General features: G+C 42.4%; 1 protein-coding gene across 2 annotated transcripts in view; it reads right to left on the bottom strand.

The window, feature by feature from the left end:
* Positions 1-9,133, bottom strand: part of UHRF2 (ubiquitin like with PHD and ring finger domains 2) — an 82,037-nt gene extending 72,904 nt beyond the window's left edge. For both annotated transcript variants that reach the window (XM_063180177.1, XM_063180178.1), the window contains exon 1: positions 8,708-9,133. In XM_063180177.1, the coding sequence (XP_063036247.1) occupies positions 8,708-8,860 (153 nt within the window). In that variant the 5' untranslated portion in view covers positions 8,861-9,133. The remainder of the gene's footprint in view (positions 1-8,707) is intronic.
* Positions 9,134-12,420: the final 3,287 nt, after the last annotated feature.

The following is a 12,420-nucleotide window of genomic DNA, read 5'->3' as shown; positions in this document are numbered from 1 at the left end:
ATGTAGAAGCTGCACTTACATGGGCATGAATAATCATGCAGAATGTGGTATGATACTGCATTACTATCACACTAACTACAAGTCCCAGCAGAAGGACAGGTCATTATGGCGTCTACAGCAGGTACAGAGACCTCCCAAGAAAGCACATAGTAATGGTTATAACTTAATGAGTGATCCAGGAGCAGGATGACCTTAATCCAGCCATTGCACTTGACAATAAAGATCTTTAATCACCTATGAAAGTGTGCCTTTAAGCATCTTCTGAGGTTTTCTTTTCCAAGAAATCTGCCTGTATCTAGCAATACAGATAAAATAAACTACAATAATGCAGATAAACTCTTTAATTAACAATGTAGGATGAAAAATTAAATGACATCAATCTTATTCTGCACAGGCATTACATGCACCCGGCAAATCTAACAGGAAATGTGTAAGAGTAAAGATCTCCAAGTTCAGTAAAAAAATTGGTTAGGAGTTTGTTAGAACTAGTTATCCAGAGGGTATTAGTCTGAAGAAATCAAGAATCTGTAACTTCCAGCTGGGTGCTTACTGGAAGCAAGCAAAGTGGACTTCCAGAACTTCATGTATTTTCCATATTAAGATTGGTGTACAAACCTAACTTTTCCTGCCTAAAGTAGGCTGTTGGAATTAAATTCCACAGAAACATTCAAACATACCTCTAACCAGCACCTAGTAACGGAAAACTCAAAATCAACTTGTCAGCATGTAACTGTGAATTTTGGGCAATGGAATAGGCTCAGGAGAAAAACAATGCAATAACCTTCACTGTCCAACACTGGACCCTTGTTTATGGACTTCAGCCATTCTCGGAGTGTGCTCAGTTTGCTTACATTTTCACAGCTGATCAGTATTTTCAATTTCACATGAAAAAACTGTACCTCCACCTGGATTCTATTCAAAATAATGCTTAAGGACTCTGGTATCTTTAAATACATGTATTAACCACATTCAGAGTAGTAGAGACAAAGTCAGGTTTTTACAGTAACTGTGTAGTGACACTGTTTCACAATTAAGTGCAATTGTCTCAGCTAAAACAGAAAAAAATAAGGCAAAATAAAGGGACAATCTAGTAGCCAACCATCTAAGAAAGTTAATGTCTTTACAGATTTAATATAGGCTGACTTCAAGGGTACAAAACTCCAAGACATCCACTTCCTCCTCAAGCAACTGTAGTTTTAACAGTATTTGTTACAGGTTCCACACAGTCTGCTCTGTCAAAAAATACTTGGTCTGGTGATCATTCTACTAAAACATCCCACATTCTTCTGTCACATGGGGCAAATTTTTTATGCCATCAGTGAAGTGTAATGTGTCAGTAACTGTTCAATGCTCAAGGTATTTCCAGCCCTGAACAATGCAACTCCTCAAACAATCCATTATATCAAGATGATAAGAAGGCAAACATCTCTAAGCAGAGACTGCACATCTACAAGGTTTACAGGCTCCTTCTCACATGTCTACAGCAGACCAGTTCTGAAGTGTGGGCTTGGGCTTCACTATACTTTCTCCACATTTAACTGAGATTTTGACATATATACTCTGCAAGACATAAACACACTTTGTTCAAACCGGTTTTTCTGTGGTACTCCAAGTTTTCTCCTAACTCTCCCCTACTATTTTTAGCAGAGATCCTAATACAAACCAAATAGCTACACCTACTAATCTTACACAAAATCTAACTACAATACAGATTTACTTTTCTAAATAGGAAATAATTTCTATTGTGTTTGAAAAGATATACGAAAGAAACCATGGGTCACCCTCAGAAATACAAAAAGAAATCCCAGGTTAGACTTACTAGTGCTTTTTGTCCTGATTTGGATTTCATGGCTTGCTGTTAAAAAATAAATGCAAATGGCAGATCATTCCCTAATTTCAAGAAGGAGAATGTATTCATCAATTTAAAAGATTTTTAAAAAAGATAAAATCATTGCTGTGCCTTTGCTCTCTCTTTGAGGGAAACACACAAGTAGGTGAATTATCTGGACAACCAAGTTCTCTGGCAGGCTTTAGATCCATATTCCTCCAAAACAGAATACAGACCGACCACAACATTTCATAACACAGTAACCAAAGAAGTTATTAGTATCTGGAGAATATGGTCTGAATTAGACTCAGTTCTGTCAATTTTTTGCCACAAGACTCACATTTCAAAGCAGCCTACAAGAATATTTGAATATGTGATGCCACCAAAAACTCCAAGTAGGCGACACAAGCTAGCCTTTATATTAGAAGATATGCTCCCTTTTGACTGCTTATGTGTGTTATACAACAGCTAAGGACCTGCCCTGGACAGAAGGAAAAAGGCAGTCATAACACTGGATAGTATCAAATGACTTTCTATCAATTAACCGTATCTTAAGTAGGTATCATAGTCTCAGAGAGATTCCCACAGTCTCAACAGAAAGCATACAGTGAAAATAATTCCTAGGTAACAAGAATATGGAAGCTCTCCTAATCTAACAAAGGCTTTTCTACAACTGCAGTTACAACCAAAGAGTTTGATCGTACCACAGTGTAAATATGCTGTGTTTGTTCAACTCTCCCCACAAAGAGGAAGTCTGTCATGCTATAAAAAGCCACACAACATAGAAACAAATTACAGAATCTTGTTGCTGATACTGTTGGCAATTATACATCAATCTCAGTATAAACATAATGATAAATGTACATTAGTCATCTTCATACTCAATCAACAAGACTAACTTTCTCTGAGAAGACATTGACACTTTTCCTGAAGCTCTGCACCTAAAATTAAGAACAAAAGCCTACATTCTCCAATAAACGAGAGGGTTTTACACCTTTTCTACAAAACTATTTGCAGAGTGTATAGGTGGTACCAAGGTATTTTACCTTTTGCTCTGAAATAAATACAATCCAAAACAGATTCCAGTGTACAAGATTACTACCGACACAAAAACAGCTGAAAGTCAAGAGCTGCAAGACTTCCTGACTTTATCAGAAAATCAAGGTAAACGCAGCTATGCTCAGTCTGAACTAATCACTTCAAAGGGTTCAAGTCTGCACCTCTCCCAAATTAAATTTTTTATAAAGCAGATTATGTTTTGAAGATTATTTATTCCTTTGTTACTGAGATACAGAAAAAAAATGTTAGTTTAGATATGCTAGTTTCTTCTTGGATGAAAGTCTAAGTCCCATTAAAGGAACATTTGCTCATTAACTTCTAGCTGGAAGTTAGAGCAGCAAGGTTTCTCTTCTTCTGCCATTCTAATGAGCCTTCTAATTATTAAGTAAATAGAAGTTCATGGTGCCTTCTGGATGCTCTTGGATGTTATTTGATACTGTCCTTAAAAAATACAAAAAAAAAAAAAAAAAAAAAAAAAAGCAAGCATGTCAAAATATATAGCTGCATAGATATCCTCAGCAGCATGGAAAGAATCATCCATCCCTGCGCTGATTAGATGAGAAGGGTCAAGTACCTCCTGTATGATGGTATGGGCTTCTATAGCAAAGGCAACTGAAGTTCAGCAACAGTGGTGCCAGCGAGAGCAAGGGGCTATCTGCAGCTTGTGAGGACACCTGTAATGAAGAACTGGTTATTATCTCAAGCTTCCATAGTCAACAACAAAAACCTAAAAACCACACCAAAAAAAAAAAAAAACCAATAACAAAGTGCATTTTTACATAATTTTACAGTTAAATAGTTAAGAACAGAGATTTAATTAATAGCTTTGAAAGATAGAATTCTCTCATAACTATCTGTGTTATTGATATAAACATTTGATTACATATTATCATGGAAAATCATCATAATCTAATGTCAGTGTAGGCCTTGCATTCTGTATCTACGGGTTTGTGGAGTTCTTCATAATATAAAAAAATATTCCTTTTCTAAGAGCTTCCAGACTAATTTTAAAAAGTATATGTACTAAACTATCCCAACTTAATTACATGAATGTGTGACTCAAATGTGCATGTCCTGCACAGGATGAAGAGTTGGATTCAATGATACCTGTGTGTCCCTTCCAACTCAGAGTATTCTGTGATTCTGGGAGTAAATATACATGCCATAAAATACCACCTTAAAGTTGGCTGCAATTTCTTAGAGGTTACATAATGCTCTTGCAGGTTCCTAACACTTACTTAAATAAGACATACAAAACAGTATAAAGTATACTGCTTTCACCTATGTTTCTTGGCTTTGCTTTCAGTTTGTTTAGGTGCTTTAAATAATAAAGACAATCAGATCCAAGAATGGTAAACTGCATTAGTAGCTTTACAGAAACAATTTAACAAAAAGATAATTTTAGTAAACTTCCGCAATCATTTAACAAAAACTCACTCACAGGCCCAACAAACCTACTATCAGGTAAGTTTTGAGCATACACCATTAATTCACTATGTTGGGAATTTTGGCATGCAGTCTGATCATATCTGACCTGAAGACTCCAGATGACTCTCCTCATGCTACAGAGCTACTTGTTACCAGCTTCATCAAAGAATGGCAATTACTTCCCTTCTAAGGTTTCTTCAAACTGTTTCTCTAAAACGAAAAAAACTTAACTGCTCCAGCTGAAGATTTCTCACCCCAGATTTCTGCCTGAAGCAGATGGGGTTTGGACAGCTTCAGCTGAAAATATTTACAATTTTCCAAGCAAAATAAAGCTGGGAAGAGTCTGTGCTAAAAAACTCAATTGTTCCATGAATAGGCTTAGCATTCCCATTCTTGAGGGAAAGACTTCTCAAGTATCGCTCTTCAAGCTTTTGGGAAATTCACCCAAGTTGTAAGTATTAATAAGAACTTAAACATACAGTATACAAACCTGAAGTTTGGAAGCCTCAGCTCACACGAGATTCCACCCACTATTCATGTGCCGGCCCAGGTTATCCAGAAGCTAGAGCTCTCGTATAATAAAGGCATGCCCTATTGCCAGATTTTTAACTGTGTGTTTTACTGAAGCTACTTTACCACAAGCATGTTCTCATGCAAAGCTAAAGCTCCTCCACTCCTCTTACCCCTCTATTGTTTCAGTTAAATTTTACAGAAACAAAACTCAAATACTTGGACAAACTAGTCTGACAAACTAGACTTTAAATATTCAACTTGCATGGCTAAGTAACACAATGCATACCACCATACTTTGTGCACAAAAGCAGAGCTGAATTTCTTCTAGTGAATTAGGCCTGATTTGCAGCAATTTTCACCTCAAGTAAATAAACAGCTTCAGTATTCTCACCTCCTCCTGCTGACTTCAGTCCCCCATGAAACAGCTTAGGAGTGGTTTCCTCACCAACAAGATTAATGACTTCAAAAGTTGTTTCAGTCACTGACTCCTACAAATATCGGCAAAGAAGCCTTTGGGCTCCCATGTCTTTTCCCCCTGTTCTGATAAGCACTATGGAAAAGATACTGAGATAATGCGGTTTTTTAACAGTAGTCGTTTACAAATTTTCACCAAATTCAAATTCCAACAGGGTGGGATGGGATGATGAGAGAAGCCAACAAAAGACATTAGTTCTTATCTTCCACAAACAGTAGATATTGCTGAAATACAAGTGTGCATGTTTAGCTATATGCAAAACATAAGTAGGTACTAATACTCTTACAGTATTATAGAAAACCTCAAGCTCTCTGGCGCATTTTCAAATTAAAACTTCCATGTACTTTTACTGTTCTATTTTTCCAGTATTGTAACTGAAAGAAACTAGAAATCCCACAATGACTGTAAATTGGCTCTACAGAAAATCTGCTCTCATAGGTCAAAATGGAAAGATATCTCCTTCACTTTCATAAGTAAACTAAGAATTTCTATTCTCTAGAACAGCTTCACATGCTTTCCAATCAGGAGAAAGAACATACTGCTGGAAATCAGATTGTTGTCTTGCTTTTCTGAATTTCTCTAAGGACAAGTTTACTCAAAGTTAACACATAACACAGAAAAATATTAGATGTGAATAGTCTGCAGTGGGGCAAGGTTACAATATGTTTTATTCCAGCATAAGGAAATATTTGTGGCACTATGGGAAAATCCTTACAGATAAGGATCCACTATCTTCAAGAGGGAAGGTAAGAGACATCACTGAGGTTTCCAAGTTCAGTAGACTTCTCTGGCTAACTGCACAGTTAAGAATAAAAAAACTTTCAGGCAAAGTTCCACCTTAATCTAGAATATGCCTTTACTTCTGTGGCTAGTAGAGTCGTTCAGCTTGGCAGAAATGTGGAGCCCCAGAGAGCACAGGATGTCCTGTACACGTTATGGAGTAATACTGTCTGGGTCATGTGAATGGTAGGTCCTTCTGACAGTAAAAGATGCCAACCTATTCAACAAAGTAGTGCTATTCCTGGCATTTACAAGAAAAAAAACCATAACACAACAGAAATACAAAGTACTACATTAATGACAACACTAGGTTTCCTCCAGTAGTTCTAGGGTATTTTAACCCTTAAAAACAGACACGAGAAGTACTGACCACTTAAGTTCTTACACTTGCCTTTGAAGATCAGACAACAGCAAACTACAGAATAGCATATTAACTGGATACAGAGACTCCTGCAAAATTATGGCTCCAGCTCAAAATCTTAGTTGAAACTGTTCTCTACTGCAAGCTAAGAACATGATGCTGTTGAAATTCAGCCCACAAACAATGACTCACTTAGGTTTTGACATCCTTATAACCTCATATACCACCCATTTTTAAGAGGACATTACTTAGACAGGCTTCCCACCACTTGTAAGATCCAAGGATTTCTAGAAGTTCCCAGGTAGACTACAGTAAGCAGCATTCAGTAGCAGGATCATGGTTCTACTAGCAGACTGTACAGATTTAACCATACTGAGCTCTAAACAGATAAAATAAGAAAAGGATTTCACCTAGATAATATTTTTAACAACACATACAGCAATCTTCAGGGGGTGTTTAAGTTTTCACCTCAGTATACTCCTTTCTGTTCATCTTACATTTAACTAAAGAGACCTTTTCTTATTCTTAATAATGAAGTGAATATTGTTTTATTTTATCACAGCCCTAAAAGAATTAAGTTATTTAGCTTCATGTTCTCAACATCCAGTTTTACTTGTGCAAGAGCAACCCTTCTGATCTTTTTTCTTATGAGCACCATGGAAACAGAAAAGCAACCCATAATAAAGAAGGAAACTTCTGAATTAATCATGGTAATTATAAGAAAATTAACATCTATGGGGAGTGAAACTATAAAAACCCAGTTCCCTAACTCTTCACTAACATGATTCCAACTGTGCCCTAAACTGGATATACTAAGTACCAAACTCACACATGCAGCTCATGTAGGCAACTACAGCTATAATATTTCACTATCCTGTTTTCTCAAGCAAGACATTTGTTAACTAAAATGTTCACGCTAATTGGACTGGCCACCGTCAGATTACACAGGAAAGCACAACTCATTACAGGTTCATCTTCCCTGCTTCTCAGATAAAGAATTTAGGGTAAAAACCTCGGGTTTGCCCCACATAAACATCTTTACCCAAAGAAGTGTGCTAGTACAGAACACAGCTAAGTTATACAACTCCAAGACTCATGTTCCTTGATTTGGCCCCTTCAGAAAAACACATATTTGTACATAACGATCCTTAGAGACCAGCCCTCACAAATGCTGACTGTCACCAATCTGTAGAACACAAAAATCTAGTCATTTGCTACTGGTTCAAAATCCTAGCCACTAATGCTTGCCCCCTGGTTAACAGTTAAATTTCTCTTTTTTAAGTTTTCTCTACGTGTTTGTAAAGATACACACTTCATCTCTTTTGAGGCAGTAACCTCGCTGCTGTGCATACTCAAAACTCATCTGCTGTAAGGAGATGCATCTTCGGAGTCACTTTCCCTGAACGGTACCACACACTCGGTGCCTTCCGCGACAGGTAATAGCTATGCTTCACTTTCACTACTCGAGCACGGCGCACACCTCGCAGTTTACGCAACGCGGCTTCAAAGGTTACACCCATCAGCGAAGCTACAGCCTGAGGCGACATACTCCGAACAAAATCCTTCCATCACCCCCGGGGAGGGGAGGTTCCACCTCATGGAAGACTTCCAGCCAGTCACCCCTGCCATAGCGGCTTCCCGTGGTGGGGACGAAGCGCCTCGCTGGACTACCAGCAATCGCCCTTATCCCGCCCGGGACATGCCGGGACTCACAAGTCGAGGACACCGTGGCATCACAACTTCTGCCCGAGCACCCGAGCAAATTAACCCCGCGCCGCCTCCTCTCCCGGCCCCGCCACGTGCGGAGCCGGGGTGGCGTTTTCCCGGGAAACCGCTCGCGGTCGGCCCGCTTCCCGCCCTGCCCGGCCTGGATGCGGCGGGGCGGAGGAGAGCGGGGTAGCTCCCTCCATCCCCCCGCATCCCTCCGGCTACTGTCACTTGGGCAAGATGAAGGCGGGAGCCGAGGGAGGAGCCTCTCGCCGCTCAGGTGGGAAAACAAACACACAAAAGAATGTCACCAGGACCCCGTGAAGGGTTTTACTGCGGTTTGTACTTCATCGGGAAAACGGGGGTCCTGGAGCATTCTGTCAGGGTGGGCTCCCCGCTGCCCTCCCTTCTTCCCAGACCCAGGAGTAAACAAAAGCGGGAGCTCACAGAACAGCACATGGGTGGAGACGGGGACCCCCGAGCCGCACAAAGAGCCGGGCCTGGGATTAGGGGAGACCCCCGAGGGTCCGCCTGCATAGGGGAGCTCCCGCCTCACCTGCTTGCCCCGATAGAAGAGCCGCTGGCGGTCGGGGCTCACGCGGAAGGTCTCCTCGATCTTCTCCCGCAGGCATTCGATCTTGGTGAGGCGGCTCAGGTCCTCGATGGTCTGGGTCTCCGTACCGTCGATGGTGCGGACCTGGATCCACATGGTGCGCGCCCTGCCGCCCGCTCGGCCGGCCGCGGGCGAAGGATGGGAGACACAGGCAAGGGGTGGGAACGGGGTCCGCTCCGCGGGTGAGCGTCCACGGCGTGGGAGGTGCCGGAGAGCGGTCGGGACGCTACCCCGCTCTTTGTTTGGCCCGACGGGGCAGGAATTTCAAACCCCGCGCAGCGGGCGCGACCCTCCTGCCCGCAATCCGGGCCGCCCGTCCCGCTCGGCGGGGTGCGGGAGAAGGAAAGCGAGCCGAGCAGATCCCACGGCGCTCCCCGATCCCGCCGAGGCAGCGCAGATCGCGGCGGGCGCCGGCGGGCCGGCGGCGGGCTGGGCTACGGGGATGCGCCGGAAGCCATCGCCCGGCCCGGGCACTGTTTACCGGGGAGCGCCGCCGCGCTCACATGGAGGTCACGGCGCCAACGCCGATCTCGCGAGAGCGCCCGGCCGCGGCCGTGCAGACAACACGGCGGGGCGGGAGCGGGGACGGGGGCAGCGAGGCGGGCACGCGGCACCACCACGCCCCCTCCCGCCGCGCGCCCCGGCCCCGCCCGCTCCGCCCCGCGCGTTGTGCCCGGCCGGCGCGAGGCCCGCGGGGGGAGGGGAGGCGGCCGTTGGCGTCTCCATGGCGGCGCGCGCGGCGCCGAGGGCTGTGAGGGCCCTGCGCCCGGAACGGGCGGCCCCCGGCGTCCGTGGGCAACCGGGAACAGCGCTTCCAGGGACATAAAGCTACATGCAACCCTACACTGACAGAGCTACATGTAACCCTGCCCCAAAGATACAGATTAATACGGGCGGTCGATACAAATACTGGGCGAGACCAGGCAAGGAAAGAAAGCTTCGTTTACGCCGCGAATCTGGCATACGCTTGGATCTCTGTATTTTTCTGCATCGGGTAATTCTCCGAATTAACCGCCAGGAAAATCTGGAATTACAGAGCTGTTGTGGGCTAGCCCTGTTGGGCAGCTAGGCGCCACACATTCCTTTGGTCACTCTGTCACAAGGAGGTGGAGAACAAAGAAAGAAGGTTGAAAGTGAGAAAATGGGCATCTAAAAAACAACAATTTAATCAAAACTGTAAAATTTAGTTATGAACAAAACTTGTGCACACAAAGCAAAATGAGGAAGTATTTGAGTACGTAAAATTGACAGGCATCTGTGCATTTATCCATTTCTACAAAACCAGAGCCTTGTCATGTTTAAAGATTGCTTAGGAAGACAAGCACCTTAACTCCTAATAGCCTGCTCTTTCTCCTTCTTATCCCACCTGTCATTGCTGAGTGTGACACGAGGTGGTCTGCGGAGTCACCAGCCTTCCCCTTTGAGTCCCTATTGTGGGACCCAGTGAACTCCAACAAGGAGAGAGAGAAACGATGCATCTGACTCCACTGATATCAGAAGGCTAATTAACTACTTTATTATACTGTACTGTTCTATATATCTAAGTCTGAATCTGCCAAGCACTCAACTCTGCACACACTGCACTCCAACTGCACAGAATCTCCTGACTGTCAGTCAACAGTCCTCACACACACGCACACACACTCTCTCTCTTTCTCTCTCTCTCTCTCTCTCTCTCTCTCTCTCTCTCTCTTGGCCCTGATAGGCCAAGGAAACAAAACACCACGACTTTGGGTAAACAATCTTCATATTGCATTCTACTTTGGCACAACATAGGCACAGCAAATGATAAGAATTGTGTTTTCTTTCTCTGAGCTTCAGAGAACGTGAATCCCAGAAATATTTTTGGGAAGAATTGTGCCTTGCTTTTCTCTGTAAAGAGAAATGTGGGGCCACAGGTCCCTTCCTGGCAAACTCCTCCAGCCTACTCACTGGCAGTGTTGTCCCAAATACAGGTTCTTCTGTCTGTTGTGTAAGAAGCTGACCTATACAAGATACTTGTTTCTTTCATGTTTGTGCAGAGGTGAACGCACAAAACCAGCTACAGTCAGGCTGAAAATTACTACTTTCATAACATAGAAGTACAAGCATACCTAATTTCTAATTACATGCCTATTTAATAGCCATTGAACCCAAATAAAGGAGATTTAAGTTAGATTTAGAGGTGTGGTTTTCATGCAATAATGAGCTAAGTTAGGCTAAAGGACACAGGTGTAGCTGATTTTGCTAACTTGAGTTAAATTTATTATACACTGCCAGACAGTTTCCTACTCATCTGTTGTTCTTGGTTATTCACTCTGCAAAATCTTTTCCTTAAGTCATTCACCATTCATGATTCTCCCCTCTGAGACCTAAATTTCTCAATCTGAATACGAGACCATTTGAGCCTCATTTGTTTTACCAAAAAATATCTCCTCTTGTTTTCTCTCAAATTCCAAGGGATTTCCCCACACCATCAAGTTCCACTGTATCTTTTCTCTTGTAATTTTGTTAGCACCTCTCTTACTGTTCTTTGTATTAATGAAATCTGAGAATCATTTAGCATTGATATTAGCCATCGTCATTATTGGGTATGTTCTAGAAAGTACATTTTTCATGCTTCCATAATATATGCATACACTTAAGACACAATAAACAATAAGTACCACTAGAAAAAGGATAAATAATCAACATAATTGTTTCAGCTACCCTTTATTTGGTAACCATGCTTTTTACCATATTACATGTGAGACATTTAAAGAGTATAGTAACTCATTGCCACCCCTGCTTCTATGATCAAAAAGGACACCACATTCAGGTCTGCAGGCTAAAAAGAACAACTTCCAGGTCACAGTTCAGATGTATCTCTCTCCTTGGTCTAGACAGTTCCTTTTTAAATTCTTCACCAAAATCAGCCTTTGATGGCATAAATGCATGGGTTGCCTGTGACATTTGCCAAGATGTACAAATAAGCTCAGATGTATCAAAGAGAGCCACATGTGCCTTTGCAGAGCTGACCTCTTCTTTTATATTACAGAGCACCAGGAAGCTGACGAGATGTTTATAGCTGTTCATGCAATTTACAGACCTTACACATCTCTCTGCTGGGAAAGATCCCTTCACTTTCATCCCTGCTGCTGGGAAAGTTCCTTTAATTCTCAACTTAACTGGAGAGTTTGGCAAACCTTCTGAAACTCAATAAAGGCAAATGCAAGGTCCTGCACCCAGGAAGAAATAACCCTATGCACCATTGCTGGGGGCTGACCTTCTGGAAAGTATCTCTCAGGAGGAGCTGGCGATCCTGCTGAACAATTTTTACCAAAAATTTGCAAAATTAAAAATCCTTAACACCACTGTAGCACTAAGAAACAGGCATTCTTTATTCAGCCAGATGCACAAAGAGTTGTTTCCTCTGAAACACTGGGCAAGCTGAGTGCAGAAAATTTTAATTGATTTTCCCAGAATAAAAATACATATGATAATAATTTCCCTAAAATCATAAATACATGTTCCCTCCCCTTTGCACTTTTGTTCTTCTGTCCTGGGGGTCTCTTTGGTGGTCCCTCATGGTCACTGACCCCTAAGTCATACCTGGCCACCTGGTGAACTGGTAAAAAGTTGGCACAACTGAGCTGTTTGCGTTCCAGTTCTTCTTCCTACAGGATAAGTATTGTGCA

The sequence above is a fragment of the Melospiza melodia genome, chromosome Z (genome assembly GCF_035770615.1).
Source record: "Melospiza melodia melodia isolate bMelMel2 chromosome Z, bMelMel2.pri, whole genome shotgun sequence".
In the NCBI taxonomy this organism is placed as follows: Eukaryota; Metazoa; Chordata; class Aves; order Passeriformes; family Passerellidae; genus Melospiza; species Melospiza melodia.
Note: the sequence above shows the minus strand (reverse complement) of the source record. Positions and strands in the feature narration are given on the sequence as shown.